The 16,913-nt window shown below is 41.3% G+C and overlaps 2 protein-coding genes across 3 annotated transcripts; one reads left to right on the forward strand and one right to left on the reverse strand.

The window, feature by feature from the left end:
* Nucleotides 1-1,168: 1,168 nt before the first annotated feature.
* LOC110784038 (transcription factor VOZ1) lies at nt 1,169-7,822 on the reverse strand. Of its 2 annotated transcripts, none has more exons than XM_021988437.2 (5): nt 7,631-7,822; nt 5,980-6,241; nt 5,717-5,872; nt 2,673-3,189; nt 1,169-2,343 (listed from the first exon to the last, which is right to left on the reverse strand). In XM_021988437.2, exons 2-5 carry the CDS (start codon nt 6,205-6,207, stop codon nt 1,790-1,792), a joined length of 1,455 nt encoding a protein of 484 aa, XP_021844129.1. In that variant the 5' UTR covers nt 6,208-6,241; nt 7,631-7,822; the 3' UTR covers nt 1,169-1,789. The 2 variants fall into 2 exon arrangements, with proteins under 2 accessions (XP_021844129.1, XP_021844130.1); XM_021988438.2 differs by lacking the exon at nt 7,631-7,822 and adding an exon at nt 7,435-7,586.
* A 2,938-nt stretch (nt 7,823-10,760) lies between these two features.
* On the forward strand, nt 10,761-11,814 carry LOC130463024 (uncharacterized). Its single transcript, XM_056832039.1, has 2 exons — nt 10,761-11,059; nt 11,187-11,814. The coding sequence occupies exons 1-2, from the start codon at nt 10,761-10,763 to the stop codon at nt 11,812-11,814; spliced, it is 927 nt and encodes a 308-aa protein (XP_056688017.1).
* Nucleotides 11,815-16,913: the final 5,099 nt, after the last annotated feature.

Genomic DNA, 16,913 nt, shown 5'->3' on the forward strand with positions numbered 1-16,913 from the left:
TTCGGGTCTTATATAGTCGGGTTTGGGGTCAAGTTCGGATCGGAAATTTTCGGGTCGGTTAAAATTCAGTTCGGGTTCAATCTCGAACACGGGTTCAGATTGAGTGAATAACTGATTTGGTCATCTCAAAATATTCAAGCGTAAAATATTTACTGCACAGGTCGAGTCACTAACAGGTTATGTGGTAAAAATCGAGTTAAGGTCATTGTCGATTTGTCGGGTATCGAATCGGATTCAGAACAGTCGGGTTTGTTCGGTTATCGGTTATCTTTCGGTCGGGTGTCGGGTTCGGGTCATACAACATCGGGTTAAAACCAGTTATCGGTTTTTACGAGTCGGGTACAGGTCGGATTTCGGGTTACCTGTTTTACCAAAATTTCGGGTTATAGTCGGTTACGGGTTCGATCGATTCAGGTCGGGTTTTCGAGTCGGGTCAGTTTTTGATAGCTCTACTGATTTCTGATGATGCTACTTATTTCAAATTTCAACTGCGTTCTTGTTTTATACGGAGTATATAATTTACTTTTAAATGCTCTAAAGGTTGAGAAACTAATTTTTTCTTTTGCTTTGATAAAGAGTTCGTTCAACGAAAAAACAAATACAATCTAAATCAGGAAACTAAGAAAAGCGAATAAAACAAGCCGAATACTAAACTATTACATGGGCCATGGCTAAAAACATACAACAAAGCCAGCCAATGAAAAATGAGAAGAGTATTCCCTCATCCCTCTGTCCAGTATGCGAGTCGAGCAGATTATGACATCAAAAAATGAAAAGAGTATTCCCTCATCCCTCTCTCCAGATATAATTGTTCAGGATGAACAGTCATATATATTAATTAGGATGTTCGAAATTATCCAGGATTAACAGTCACGTATATTAATTAGGATGTTCGAAATGTCTTTCCTGATATATAGTGTTTGTTAATGATAAAATATCTCAATGTCCCTGACAAAATTTTACCAGGGGGTGAAGATAGAGATGACTCAGTGGTTATACAGTTTAGTGTATAGTAAATTAGGAATAATACAGTCAAATGACAAACTTGATTACCTTGTTCAAGTACAAACTGCATCACCTATTACATCAAAACATTAGCCAGAGCCAAATAGTTGCGCATAGTCAATCCATTGTAAGATTATAATATCATTTTCACCACAACCACAAATAAAAAGTAACCAGATAATGAGAATTTAATTATTTCCTGTCACTGATAATGACAAAAGGTCGTGCATGTTCAATTCACTGTGACATATATTATGAAGAACACGTTCAGAGGTAATACTAAGCATCTTCTAGTTTCTAACATTACAGCACAATGTTAAAGATTTCTCGTCATACATGATACAGATTGGTTTACGTAACTTTGGGAGAAGATGACAACAAGAGACAGAGAGAGTTGACATGTATCTCATCTTGTAGCAGAAACTAAAGTGCAACAGCAGCCGTTACATAAATTTTTGTTGACATTTCCAGAAGAAAAAGAAAGCATCCCACTTTGCAGTCTCCAAACCATGTAGAAACCAGCGTTAGAATGTACATCCCCTACCAAATTTGCTGACCTTCACTATATAAGTAAATACTGGCAATTTTAACCCCTCTTCATTTGTCAGATATAATCCAGAAATGACAAAAGCCATTATCTTGGATAAAAACCAGGATAATCTATATACAAGATCCTCGGATTAAAAACAAACGAGGGTCTTATCTATGTTATTGAAGATGATCAAACCCTGAAAACAGAACTGTCAGTAGATGAACAAAATCCGCCAACTGGACCATTATATCTCTACTTGAGGTAGTAATCACCTATATTCTCCACAAGATACCCATATGGTGCACCAACCCCATGATCAAATGTTTTATCTCCATTGATTAATTCATTGGGATCAGATTGGAGATTTCCAACACCGTCTTTGCTGTTGAACTTAGTCCTTCCTTTCAGTGGACGTCTGTTATCGAGCGGAAACTCAGCAGTAAGTCTACCCATCTGCTTCTGTAGCTCAGAAACAGAATCATTTCCTGATTTCCCTCTGGGAGTTTTCTTACGATCTACCAGCTTGAGTTCCAATCTATACAGTGCACACACATCACACTTATTAATCTCGTACTCGTACAGATGCCATTCATAGTTATTCAGTGGCTGAGGATCCATATAATAAGATCTTTTCAGCCCATTGAACTCATCCATAACTTGTTTTCTCGACTCATGCCACCCTCGGCCACTGTAATCTGGCAATGATCTCTGCTTTCTGTTTCCACTCTCAAATGCTCTTCGAGGTTTGTCAAAGAAGAGCCACTCCCTAATAGTTTCACCCTCAAGAACCAAGAGGTCAAAAAGCTCTGCAATAGAATGGAAAAAATAAACCAAATGAACACATTGCAAATCTGCAAATGGGGGAAATGAAACAGAAATATGTCCTAAATTGACTCTCTTTTGCATTCTTCAAAGACTGCCATTTTGATGCAGCTTGTCGATATTCAGAAGATTACACCTCTTAGCATTTTAAAAAGGCCATCAGCCACTAATGTAGTAAATACAATGTGATCTAAAAGGGTAATATGGGAGTTCAATTTTCTAGGGAGTTCAATTCCTACAATGTGGCTTTTTAAACTATGACAGTCATAGGAGGAGGATGGGGTAAGTTGAAAAGTAAGTAGCAAAAACTTACCAGGGGCATTCCAAGGGGACTTTGCAGTTGCTGCCCCCTCGCATGCTGGAATCCCAACATCTTTTCCTTGTACCTTCGCGCTCAAAGCAGCAAAAAGCAAACCATCCTTCAGGCCGATGCCTCCGGGACGTAGGACCGGAGTCATTCCAGGTGGGCCCTCATTTAATGCAAGTGTAGCATGGAAACTACTGCAGTAATCTTGCCACCAGTCTGATCCTTGAGCAGGCCTAGGACAATCCCAGAGTGCACATTTTGGTCCCAGAAAAGCCGAAGGTGGTGGGCATACATTGGGCAGAAATCCTGAAATGGGGTGTGCGTACAGAGCACCAACATCAACACCACTATAACCACCAAAATAGTGATGTTCAAGGTCAACATGCAGATTAAATTGATTATAATCAAGCTGGTTGGCCATTTCCATATTAGTTGTTGTCAAACTGCGAAATCCAGGAGATCCTTTGCATTGATCAACTGATGAGAAATTCGGCTCCTGTGATCCAGGCTTCACTTCAGGGCCCTATTAAAAGCAAACTTCAAAGTCAACTACCATATTGATGGCTAAAATTTTCTAGCAACATTAGTTTGACTTTCACAGCTGAAAATGAACTCGAAGAACAACAGATAATCTAAGTTGTAATTGTTCCAAAAATAGAATCACAAAACACGGCTTCTGACTTAAAAAGTAATAATAATAGCCCTCCGGGTTTATTTTAGGTTGGATGATAGCCCTTCACATTCGAATAAGATATCAGAGGTTGATCTCTTGCAACATGTTTTCATTCCTAACAATAATGTATACTTTTTTGCAACCTTTTTTCATTACTCAAAGAGGATAGCATATCTTGAACGCTGAACAGTCAACTTTTTTTTAATATCTAGCAAAGATCCTTAGATTTTGTGTCATATCTACAATGTTAAGAGAGGATAAATAAATTTGGCCTTCTCAACTGACAAATTCTCAGACCAGAAAATATGCATTATGTTATCTAAGAAAAAGTGTGATCCATAGTCAATAAGCTCTTGTGCACAATCAAACAGAGTAACATACTGGTCGCCATAATAATTCAGCATGTGTTAAACGGGAAAGATCCACACCATAAGAGAAAGAGGTCTATTTGGGCCTTATCTCTTTCTTTTTCAGAAATCAGATGTACCCCTAAAGGCCCTAACAGACCACATACACTTGAAGATCCATTCAACCGTTAGAACTTAGATTTGGTGGATTTCTCAGGATTATAGAACACTTGATTAAACTCAATAATGCTCATAAAGTTTCATTCTTCTAACTTCTGATCAGAAATGAACAGAAAGGATGATCAAAGGCAGGGAGAAAAAATAACCTTGATAGACTTTTAAAAAATCATTACGAAAAGCACATCATAACTAAAATATTCTAGTGTTGAACAGTCGGCACTTGTAGATACAAACCAAGTCTATAAACACCTGATTGGATTCTTCTAGACTTCAACTGAATCCATCCAATAAATCTAATTTCTTTTCTGGGATCCTTGGGTCAGTCTGGCCAACCCACTAAAAAATAGAGTACTGATTTGTGGATGAGTTTTTTCTGTTCTTTATGAGGATAAAAGCAAATACATCTGACCATATTTCTACAGCATTGGTTCTTAACCTAGATCAAACTTCTCATGCTTCAATATTCCATCAATATTCACAAAGCATAAGTGGTTTCAAGCTTCTGCTAAATGCAAATTTGGAGGTAACTACAAAAATCCATCAAGACTTGAATAAAATATTCACCAGAATATATTCCTCATAATTCCCATGATGTGGAATCTGAAACTCAGTCGAATGTTCTACTTATTCACCCAAAATTGTTTTATTGCTTTAACTCTCATGACAGAACAACGGAAGCCACAAATTCCAATGCAATCAAACAATTGAGTTGGGGAGTAACCTAAGTGTGATGTTCCTAATACAACAGAAATCTCGACACAGAAGGTACCAGCAGCCTATATAAAGGCGCGCCTCACATGCGCCTTTTTTGGTCTAGGTGAGGCAAATTTGATAAGGCGCACAATTTTTTTTCTTGCAAAAAATGTACTCTTTATGTAGTGCAACTTCAACGACACACGCCTATGGTGCAGGGAAATCCTATCTCCTTGGTGCGTCTTGAGCCTTTTTATACTTTGATCACCAACTTCACGACAAGAGTCACAGAGACAATAAGCAACTGAATATGAAGAGATAAATTTCTGACTAACCAGTGTCATCGTCCACATCAATACATGATACGTCATCCAGTGCTGCAACTTAGAAGTTGCAAAAGAAAGACAGATATATTTCAATGTTTAAATAGAAGAAATGCAAAGGATTTGCAAAATCTAGGTGAGAGTCTGTTGATTTGATCTCTAATGCTGAGGCAACCCTAATTTTTAGCCTGTCGTCTAGGTTATTAATCTTATTATGCTCTTTGAGAAATGAGAGAAAAGTATTAAGTTTATTTTTTTTAGGTAGTGTCCAGTTGTCAGAGATTGGTCTCACACTCTAACAGATGGAAACAAAGACTAGGAACTGTGTTTGGTCTTATTTTATCCATGCATCACATGCTGATGAACTTAATAGAATGCACGAGCCAACTAACCAATGTTTGCACTAGAGTACTCTCACAAGCATATATCAATTTCTTCCTATAAAGAGAACCTGGTGCATAATTTAGTATTTAGAAAAGCTATGGCACACTTCAACGGTTCAATTAATCATATCCCGCCTCGATTTACTCAAGATCTTGCTTCCATATATGCCCTATATTTCCTTAAGCTATCAGCTCCTCAACTTGTGTCATTTCCAGAAGATTCAAACACGGATCTTTTACTGTGCCATATCTTTGACTCTATGTGACAATACTAGGGTATCAGTACAGAACATTGAATGTCAACACAACACAGGAAATACTTTCAGACCATAGTATCCCAGTATCCCAGCTCCTCACCAATGCATGCCAAATAACAATGTGGCAGAAAAATGCAAATTTCCTCAGTTTCAAAAATCATTGAGAACCATGCAAACTGAAGTAAGTAATCTACCTCTTGGAAGCCAATAGCATCTACAGCTTGGAATTTCTGAACGTCAGGCTCAGACTTTGGCAGAGGAAGCTCAAATGGGCTTGTAGCATCATCTTCTTCATCACAAAGATGCAACAGCCGATAGATGTCCGAAGAGAATGTACCAAGACTATCGTTCTACAAGAAGCCATTTCAGTCATAATTTTCCATACTCCTTTTTCTTCATCATAGAACATACATCACTAATAACAAGAAGTAAAGAAACAAATATATGAAATCCTCACTTGTACGGATGGCGCAGGGGAGGGCTCATTAAGTTCGGATTTCCATTCACGCAACATTAGATAGACCTGCTCTTCAAGAACTGCAGCATCAACTGTACGACTGTCCTTCCTTGCCGATTGCAGATCTGAAAATATCATCTGAAGATCATCGACTCGATTCTTTGCTCTATCCTTAAAGAGCTGGTGTGATGCTGACTTGCAGCCATTTCTTTTCAAACCCTTCCTCATTGCAAATCTCAAAGTTCGAGAAAAATCTATGTAGCTACAACAACAACAACAACAAAAAAGGATAACTTATTGCATGTCTAATGAACAGAATCATAAGAGAAGCATAAATATAGAAACTTCTACAAATCATTCATCATAACATGTATTGTTCAGACTTCAGAGTAAAACATAACAGTAAATGTCTAATGGGAATAATGATTTCAGTTCCAAACTTCTAAGTAACGATGCCAATCTCAAGACAGCACAAAGCAGCATTTCAGAGGCGAAAAGATGTTTCATATGATGATATTCAATTTATGACCCAACAAAATCCAACCTCATATCCCACCAGAAGAAAAAAGATCCATACTGGGTCTTGTTGATGTACCAAAACTCAATCCAAGTGACATGTAACCACATATGCATTTATCAAAGTAAAATGCGAATGACAAGCCTATTAAAATTACCGACAAATCGACCATGACAACAGAAGAACGGTTTTTCGACAAATCAAATCACAATTCATAAACAATAAGAAATTATGGGAAACCCACTAATTCAATAGCTGCCGGGAAAAGAAAAAGAAAAAGAAAGGAAAGAAAAAAAAGCATTCCCTAGGGAACCAAGGTCCAGCCACATCAAAATGAAAATTTCCTGCACTCTCAGGTATTCATTTCTTATCCAAAATCCTTGGAAACCAACAGGACTGCACTTCAGCCACATGCCGACATTATTTTTATTTCAATTAACACTCCAACCATACACAAAATTCTCCAAACAACCAAATAAACCATCATAAACAAAAACCTGATTGAGATTTTACTTCATTTCGGAAACAGCGACTTAGCTCCGATCACACCAAAGTTTCTCCCAACAATCATAAAAGATAATCTTAAACACAAACCTCAATTGAGAATTTAACTCTAAGCACACCCATATTATCTCCAAAGAATCATACAAATGATCTCAAACACAAGCATCCAATTGAGATTCAAAAACTGTAGCTTCACTCACACCCAAATATCTCCCAGCAATCAGAAAAAATGATCTTAAACACAAAAACCCAAATGAAAATTTCTCTACTCTAGCTCCAATCACACCCAAAATTTTTCCAACAATCATGTAATTGATCTTAAAAACAAAAACCCAATACAGAATTAGGGTTCAAATAGCACCATTTCCAATAATTCAGGAACTAAATTCATTTCCACTAAGATTACATTATCACCCAAAAAAAATAACACTTACAGCAAAATCAGGATGTAGAACCTCAAAAAAACCAAAAGGGTATCAACAACTATGGATGCAACACACAAACAAGATAAATATAGGGTGAAAAAGGGATCAAAAAAGATTAAAATAAAAACAAAAAAATTGTAAGTGATATTCTTCAAAATAAGAAGAAAAAAACATGGGTTTGAAAAAATAAAAAGTAGATGCTCACCCAAAACAAAAGAGAGGTCGATCGCCAAGGATGAGAATCGAGAAAGTCTGAGCACTGAGATGGGCAGTGCAGTATAGTACAGGAGGAGAGAGAAATAGTGAAGGGGTTATGTAGAGAGAAACAGGACACCCCTTATTGCAAAGCGAAATTCCTTTGGCAATAACAGATTCTTTGGGCACTTTGTATAAATGCGGGGGGCCAACCAAGGCATGTATGTACGCGGTAAAATGATGGTGAATTCAAGGTTGAAACTTGAAATCAAATGTCATGTCGTCTTCTTCTCTTTTATTGGAAACTAGGTAATGCCCGTGTCATGCTAATGCAGAATTTCATAAATAAACGTGATAAAAATTATGCAATTCATGGAGAAATATTACATACAAAGTAGAGCACATTATACTCCATTCGTTTTGACTTTTTGTATTATTCACATAATTCACTTTAATCCTATTTTATTTCTAGTATATGAAAATAAATATTAGTATATACTCCCTCCATTTCTTTTTGATGTATCCATTTGGAATTTGGTGTGATTTTTAAGAAAATTGGAATATTGGTTTGTATGGATATAAGTGTAATGATTGGGTGTAAGAGATTATAATAAATAAAGGAGTGAGAAAATAATAAAGAAATAAGGTAAGAGAGAGGAGTGATAATGACGAGTGATAAAGGAGGTGAGAGAGTGGGTATATGGGGAAGGAAAAAGAATTAAATATTATGGGTGGGGAAAATTAGGTGGGAATATGGGTAAAATCTTTAGGTATTTTGGTAATTAGATAGAAATGTAAGGGTATTTTAGGATAAAATGTATGTCCAAAAATAGAATAGATTCTAAATGGATACAACAATATGAAACGCTTAAAATAGAAACGGGTACAACAAAAAGAAACGGAGGGAGTAATATATTGTTGGCTTCATCTCAATATATATTTTCAAAATATTAATATTTTTATAAGTTTTTAGAATATGTAGTTGAAGAAATTGGTGGTCAAATTTGTGCATTGACAAGCGTGTCCGGTCAAAACAGGTCGAGTATTAAGTGACGGAAAGAGTAGAATTTCATAAACACCATCACACCTCCCCCACCCCCACAATCCCCCAAATGACATGGTCCTCACTTGTTTACTTATTGAAATATCTACCCAACCTACTTGCTTTGTTATTTTATTTCATTCAATTCTTCTTCTTAATACTCGTTGATGTGGCCTAGAGAGCGCCACCTGGCTGTACTATGATAGCCCAGAAAGAAGGCCCAAAGGCCCACCACGAATCGTCTCATAAACTCACATACACCTCCAGGTCCAAGACCCATCAGTAGGTCATGAAGATCCTGATCCGCTATACCCTAAAAAGCCCAAATGCTCAAGAGGCCCACCAGGCCTAAACCAAGTCTCCAATATAGCGGACACGTGTCCCGATCTTGCAAAGCATCCAATCATGCAGCTATGAGGGACCAATTCCCAAGAAACCCTAGCATTATAAATAGTGCAGATCCCTAGGTAGAAGGGCAATCAATTCATTCCCACCAACCTAGAAACTATCTTTACTCTGCCTTCTCTCTAAATTACTTCTCTCTCTAGCTTATACTTACTTAAGCATCGGAGGGAATATTCCTACGAGAATATTCTAGTTTTGCAGGTTGCCAGAGGTTCGTGTCAGCTCATACTTGATACCTCCGAGGAACGTGTGACACGTCATCACCGTAAAAGATCCCACAACATTTGGCGCCGTCTGTGGGGAGGTATAGTATCATGGCCGAACTGCACTCTGACAGAGAGTATACTGGTGAGGAAGAAGAGAGACGGCCTCGCGAAAGGAGTCAGCGTCATATAGAAGAAGCCAATCGAATCGCAAATGCAGGAAACACACCACGTCGGGTGCAGGAAGCTGAGGTGGTCATAGAGGAAGAACCAATCCTGGAAGCATCTCCGTCGGGTGGCCATCTAAGCCCCAGCGTCCGAGATGTCGTGCTGGATGAGAATTTGGACTTGCCAGTTTCAGTGGGGTCGCTGCGCGAGATCTTAGCAGGATTCCAACAGCAAATGAACCAAACCTTTCGACATCAGATGAGTACCACATTGCAGGATGAAATTCGGAAAAACATGCTAATCTACAGCACTGCAAGGACGGCTCCACAGACGCCCCTCGGTCTAGGCGTCAATCGGATAAACAGAGTGCCACTTAGATCCAATGTATGGAGAGCCGGAGAAAGCTCCCGTCCACAGGCTAGCCGTGGAATCACCCTTGTGCCTGAGCGCTCGGAGATTGACCGCGGCCTTCAAGCTTCTCTGCCTCGAAGGGACCAAGCCATGCGACCACCCTCTAGGGGAAACCCACCGGCCATCTTACGGCTAGAGCTGGCAAAAATTGACCCAACCCACCAACCCAACCCGAACCCAACCCAATAATAAAGGGTTGGGTCAAGATTTTCAACCCGTTTAATTAAATGGGTCAACCCAACCCAACCCGTTTAATTAAATGGGTTGGGTCAGGTTGAAATTTTCAACCCGAAAACAACCCGTCTAACCCGTTTAAGTGCAAGCAAGTATGTAATATATATATGTATAATGTGATTTGAAAGATTTTATTTCTCATTTTCCCTTCAACATTGAATAATTATTTGACGTTTTGATTCATGTCAAATACATATTGAAAAATTACTTTTTGCAATGAGATATGCCATAACAAAATCACCTCGCAATTCTATAGTCAAATCAATTTACAATTAAAAGTGGGAAAAAAAAATTAAACGGGTCAACTTCAGGTCAACCCGTTTATAGTTGGGTTGGGTTGGGTTGAAAATCTCAACCCGTTTAATTAAACAAGTCGGGTTGGGTTGGGAAAATCTCAAACCGTTTATAAATGGGTCGACCTGATTTCGACCCAACCCAACCCATTGCCAGCTCTACTTACGGCCCTCCTCAAGGCGTCAAGAATACTATGAAGCTGAATCTGAACTATCAGACACCGGGTCCACCCCCGTAATGGAAGATCCGCCATTTAACCCCTTTGCTCGGGGACAGACCCAGATGACACCTACAGGGTAAGCCTGCGTCCCCGCCTGCTCTCCAGCCGCCGTGAACCAACTTACCACATCCAACAAGGGTTTAATAATATGACCCTAAGGCACATGAGTACTCCTTTCTCAGAGGATATCATGAATGTCCCGAAAGAGCCCAAGGTAAAAACTCCTGCCATTGAAGCCTATGACGGTACCACCGATCCAGATATGCACCTAGTTGCATACCGTCACCACATGTATGTTCAAGGAACCAATGAAGCCACTTGGTGCAATTACTTCCCTGCCACTCTTAAAGGGGTAGCGTCCAAATGGTTTGAGCGACTACCACCGGGTCAATTGCCTCTTCAACGAGCTGCAAACCCTGTTCTCCACCAGGTTCATGGCACACAAGGAAGAAAGGAAAATAAGTATGCACTTGGGACGAATTCAACAAGGGAAAGATGAATCACTAAGGAGCTATGTGAAACGTTTCAACCTAGAGGTCGGGCAGATCCCAGACTTACCCGATGGCGTCTCCTTCGATAATTTTATCAGGGGATTGAAGAAAGGATCCTTCAAGTTTGACCTGGTCAAGAAAAGTGTGCGGACTATGGCCGAAGTTTTGGACGAGGCTGAAGCATTTATCCATGCAACAGAAATATGCAGCGCGTCAAAAGATGGAAGGACTGGAGAAGCAACAGATTCCTCTGGGAAGAAAGACAAAATACACCGAAAAACCCCACGATTAAATGGTACTTGGGCTCTTTTAAAAGAGCATGATACCAACTCTCCTGGACACAAGAGAGAACTCCCACAAGAAAGAGAATATTTCGAGTACAACACAGATCTCCTCAAGATACTGAAAGACGTCGGAACCAGATTTGACCTTGAACGGCCTTTTCCCATGAAGTCTCCTGCTGAGAGTCGAGACCCTAAGCTATATTGTCAGTTCCATGAAGATATAGGGCATGATACCAAGAACTGTAGAAGCTTGAAGAGAGCGCTAGAAGGCCTAGCCTCCAAAGGACACCTCAAGAACTACTTACAGAGAAATGCTCACGACTCTGGAAAGAACCAGTGCAAAAAGAACAAGTCACCCGTCTCACCTACAGAGGGAAATCACAGCGAAGGGGGATTTGTAGCCGTCATATCTGGGGACCGCCTGCTGGAGGACCCACCATGAGGGGGCAGAAAGACTATGCTCGTCGGTTAGGGCAGGTAATGCTGTCAGGAAAGTCACCTGTGGACCCATTCCCACGAATCGAGATATGTGAGTCGGATGGTGGACGAGTGGCCACTCCGCATGATGATCCTCTTGTGGTCGAGTTCAAAATCTCCAATATGAGGGTGAAGCGCATCCTGATAGACACTGGGAGCTCGTCTGATATAATGAGCATGGAATGCCTCAGCCGCCTAACACACGACCCCAAAACCATAGATAGCATACACTATCCCATCATTGGTTTTGGAGGAAGCATTATACACCCCGTAGGCGTCATCACCTTGCCGGTTCGGATTAGGGATAGAAAATATGGATGGAAGATGGAAGTGAACTTCTTAATTGTCAAGGACTTGACAGCATACAATGTCATCTTGGGACGACCCACCCTGAACAAGATTAAAGCAGTAGTCGTCACCCATCTTATGCTCTTGAAGTTTGTAGGTGATGATGGGGCGATAGGGACTATACATGGAGACCAACAACAAGCAAGAGACTGTTACCTCACAACCCTCAACCCGTCAGCATGGAAGAAAGATTTGGTCGAAGCCAGAAGCAAGAGAAAGCATGAGGAAGAACTCCCTGCCACCAATGAGAATAAACCAGCCAAGAAAGAACTAGTCAAGATAGAAAAAAGTGGCTAAAAATAGAATGTCATTAGGATAATTTATGTAATTTGAGCCTACTAAACGGCCTAACAATCGTGCCAGAGCCCACAAAACGGCCTGTAAATGCCTGCCTACAAAGCGGCGAATTTAGTTTTGCTACTTAGTAAAATAGTAAAGACAACATTTCCTTATCTGATGAATACATAAAGCCACTCAAGACGCTAAAGGGTGAAGAACCCCCACATTAAACAAGCCCTAAGCGGCGGCGTCAATAGGGACTAAATGAATGACGGCCTGAAAAGTGGCATGTACTAACAAAGACGTAAAAAGCGAAAAGTAAGACTCAACAAGAGCACAAACTCAATATGACACCTACTCCTTGGAAGGCGTCTCAAAAAAGACTAATCGGTTGACGGCCTGAGAAGTGGCCTAGATTAGCGCCCCAAATTAGACTGATCACCTAAAACACTGGGGTAACTGTCCACCAATGGACCAAAAAGAGAGTTCCTAAGAAATCGGTAATAAACTGAAATGGAATAAAAAAAACAAGTGCACAGGAGGCACAAAATATTCATACATGCGCACAAGGCGCAACAAACCCAAAATAAATAAATGCCAAGAGGCATCAAAGTTATTACAACCGCCCACGGCGCCATCCAAATCAATTAAACAAAGACCATATATGGATGAGGGGCAGTGGAGCTCCCGTCTTGAACATCCTGGTCTTCAGGGGAATTCACTTCCTCCCCCTCCACGTCCTCATCTTCCCCCTCGCTAAAAAACTCAGGGGGATCCAGGCCAAGGCGTCTAGCTGCCGAGACGGCCATCTGGTAGGAGATACGACGCTTAAACCAGGAGAAGTCTTTCCCATCCATAGACTGATCCCATGCCCGCCGAGCATTCTCCAGAATGGATTCTTCTCCAAGCTTGAAAGAGCTAGCTGCTTCCCCACGCACGGCCTCAATCTCATCCTGGGTAGCCTTGAGCTTATTCTCCAAGGCTTCCACGTTGGAGGAGAAATTGGTCACTCGCTCCGAGACCGAGGAATACTCCTTTCTCAGCACGGCTAGCCTCTCCTCATTGTCCAGCAACTTCTTCTCATAGTTCTTGGCGTCCTCCTCAGCCTTTCTCAGAGCGTCTGTCTCGGACTTAATTTTCTTGTCCGCATCCACGTTGATCAACCTGGCTTTCTTCTCAGCATACGACACATGATTCTCAATCTGGTCTTTATGCTTTAGCATCTCTTTATGCATGTCAAAGCGGTAGTGCCTACCCTCGGCACAACGGATGACGAGCTGCCGTGACCAAAAAAGACTCAGTAAAAAAGAATATATATATATATATATATATATATATATATATATATATATATATATATATATATATATATATATATAATAATAATAATAATAATAATAATAATAATAATAAATGAAGTATATCTTACATCAAGTACGAGGGACTGCATAGCCCCAAAGCACCCCAGATCACTCCCGGGAAGCGAGCTCACATATTCCTCAGGAATGGCAGCATAGACGTCCGAAAGGATCTTATCCTTTTCCTCTGAACTGAAACCGCCTGATGGGGGGATGTTCGCCACTTCAGCACGCCGCATCCGTTTGAACATATCAACTGAATCAATATCAAAATGTCAAAAATTATGCCAAAGCACCAAGTTTTCATGACGACCTAAAGTACTAAAACACTAACCACTCGATAGAGCTGGTGGAGGCATGGGAGCGTCTCTCGCAGAAGGACCTTCGGCTTCCTTGCCCTTTTCCTCCCTTGACGAAGTAGTAGCACCAGAAGCGGCAACCTGGTCGGCGACCACCTCGTCCACGGCCACTTTGACCGCGGAATCTTCCTCAGCGGCCACATGGGGAGACGCTTCTTTGTGTTCAGGGGGAAGGCAGGACGTCTGAGGAAGAGGGACTCCTTCTCCCCCAGCCAATGGGGCGGACGGTTTCACCAGTGACGGCTTCGCCGCAACATCAGCGGTGCCCAGTTTCTTGAAAAAGGGGTGCTTGGGCTTAGGAGCCACCGAACATAGGCTCCTATAAAATGCAACAGGTGAACAACCGAACATAGGCCTTAGAGCAATGCAGAAGTATATCAAAGAATAAACAGAACATACCTTGGCAGCGTCACCAGAGGTACCCTCGTCGGACTTCTTCGAGGAGTCCTTCTTAGCCTCCACGGCCTTGAAAATATCATATGTATACACCTGGGAAAACCAGGTAGGAACATCCACCAAACCCTTGTCTTCAGGGGACAGACGATCCATGGCGGAATCTACACAGAACTAAGAAGGTTAGTAAAAGAAAAGAAAACAATGATTTGGTAAAAAGTCTATAAAAACTACCTCTACTCAAATAAGGACAGAGACCGACGACTGCGAGAAAAACCATGTTGGTAAATGACCCACATGGGGAAGCCAAGTATTGGGAACCCACGCGTGACTCTTCGAAGACAGCCGATACATTTCGGCCTGAAATAAAGGCTTTATGAGCCTCCAATCCCTTGACAAAAGACGAGGGTAGGCGTCACCTCTAGACAAATAACGGGGACAACAATTCCACCGGAAAAGACGCTGGAGTGTTCCTCCATTCGGATAACAGACCACTTCTTCCTCCACCAAACCCAGCTAGAGGTCTTATCCACCACCGTTTTATATCCCCGCCGGCTATATAGGGTGAACCACCCCTGGGGAGAAAGAGAGGAGGGGGAAATATCTACAAGCCTAATGAAAGCAGGAAAAGAAGGAGTGACGCCGCTCAATGCACACTTGGCAATGAACCAAAAGATATTCGCCCCAGAGTTAGGGGCCAGCTGAGCAAGAACAATGTCATACCCCTCCAAGACGTCCATCACAAAGGGATGCAGAGGAAACCTAAGACCCAATCTAAAAGCAGATGTGTAGACAGCTACCTCACCCAGAGAAAGTTGGTCTACAAAATGATGAGGACGAGGGCATCTAAAACTAAACCCTCGAGGCAAGAGTAAGAAGCGCTCGAAGTCACGCCCCTGCTCCCTCGGATACCTCAGCCATTTCATGCTGGGGATGATGTCAGAAGGAAGCAAATCTACATCTTCTTTTCCCCGAACCATAGGAGGAAGGTTTTTTGCAAACTCCTCGTCAGAAGAACTAGAGGAGTCATCCTCAAAATCCTCATGAGGAACACGAGGACAGCGAGCCACGCTCTTTCTTCTCCATGAAGAACGTGCCGCCCTTACAGCTCCGTCTCCCGAATGATGGGAGGAGCTGACTCCACCCCTATTTCCCTGGGACGGGCTCGAAAAAGGAACCCTGTTGTCCCTCTCTCGTGGCGCTGCCCATGCACCCACATTGGTTGTTTGCCTAATTCGAGCCATGCCGTCCTGCATAAGGAACAGGACGTCTGACTTTAGCAAAAAGGAAAAAAAAGAGCGTCGCAACTAACAGGACACCTCCCCAAGAAATCGTAAACATCAAAAAAGGAAATTCCATAAACATTCAGAAACAAGAAGTCGATAAAAATGCTTACCAAAGAGTGATCAAACTGACAAAAAGACTGAACAAAATCGTCCAAGCTCCAAGAACACTGAATGAAGAATCCAAGAACACCAAATGCAAGCACAAAAAATCTTTGACAAAGAATTCGCTTTCTCTCTCTACAAAATCACTTTGAAATAACAAAAGGAAAATGAGAGATTTCCGAAGGTTTTAAAGGGGAAATTAAGCTCTGAAAAACAACCACACGTGGCACTCCACCATGTCAAGTAGCCTACCCCACGTGGGCGAGGGGCACCCTCCTTGAGGGGCAAATGATGTGGCCTAGAGAGCGCCACCTGGTTGAACTATGATATCCCAGAAAGAAGGCCCAAAGGCCCACCACGAATCGTCTCATAAACTCACATACACCTCCAGGTCCAAGATCCATCAGTAGGTCATGAAGATCCTGATCCGCTATACCCTAAAAAGCCCAAACGCTCAAGAGGCCCACCAGGCCTAAACCAAGTCTCCAATATAGCGGACATGTGTCCCGATCTTGCAAAGCATCCAATCATACAGCTATGAGGGACCAATTCCCAAGAAACCCTAGCACTATAAATAGTGCAGATCCCTAGGTAGAAGGGAAATCAATTCATTCCCACCAACCTAGAAACTGTCTTTACTCTGCCTTCTCTCTAAATTACTTCTCTCTCTAGCTTATACTTACTTAAGCATCGGAGGGAATATTCCTACGGGAATATTCTGGTTTTGCAGGTTGCCAGAGGTTCGTGCCATCTCATACTTGATACTTCCGAGAAACGTGTGACACGTCATCACCGTAAAAGATCCCACAACACTCGTGTCCGACCAAGTGTATCTCTTAAATAAATACGGAGAGAGTAATAATTTCATTGATGATTTCAGATATCAGTGATAATATATCATTTAAATATATGTGAAATTTGAAGGTCGAAAGAATATAC

Source organism: Spinacia oleracea, chromosome 6 (genome assembly GCF_020520425.1).
Source record: "Spinacia oleracea cultivar Varoflay chromosome 6, BTI_SOV_V1, whole genome shotgun sequence".
NCBI classification, from domain to species: Eukaryota; Viridiplantae; Streptophyta; class Magnoliopsida; order Caryophyllales; family Amaranthaceae; genus Spinacia; species Spinacia oleracea.

Excerpts from the sequence above, each read along its gene's own strand:
- LOC110784038 (XM_021988437.2), bottom strand. The coding sequence starts at position 6,207 with ATGAGGAAGGGTTTGAAAAGAAATGGCTGCAAGTCAGCATCACACCAG. Across the intron at positions 3,190-5,716 it reads ATGCTATTGGCTTCCAAGAG|GGCCCTGAAGTGAAGCCTGG; the intron begins GTAGATTACTTA and ends TGCTTTTAATAG. Across the intron at positions 2,344-2,672 it reads GTCCCCTTGGAATGCCCCTG|AGCTTTTTGACCTCTTGGTT; the intron begins GTAAGTTTTTGC and ends ATTCTATTGCAG.
- LOC130463024 (XM_056832039.1), top strand. The coding sequence starts at position 10,761 with ATGAGTACTCCTTTCTCAGAGGATATCATGAATGTCCCGAAAGAGCCC. Across the intron at positions 11,060-11,186 it reads CAAGGAAGAAAGGAAAATAA|GGGATTGAAGAAAGGATCCT; the intron begins GTATGCACTTGG and ends TAATTTTATCAG.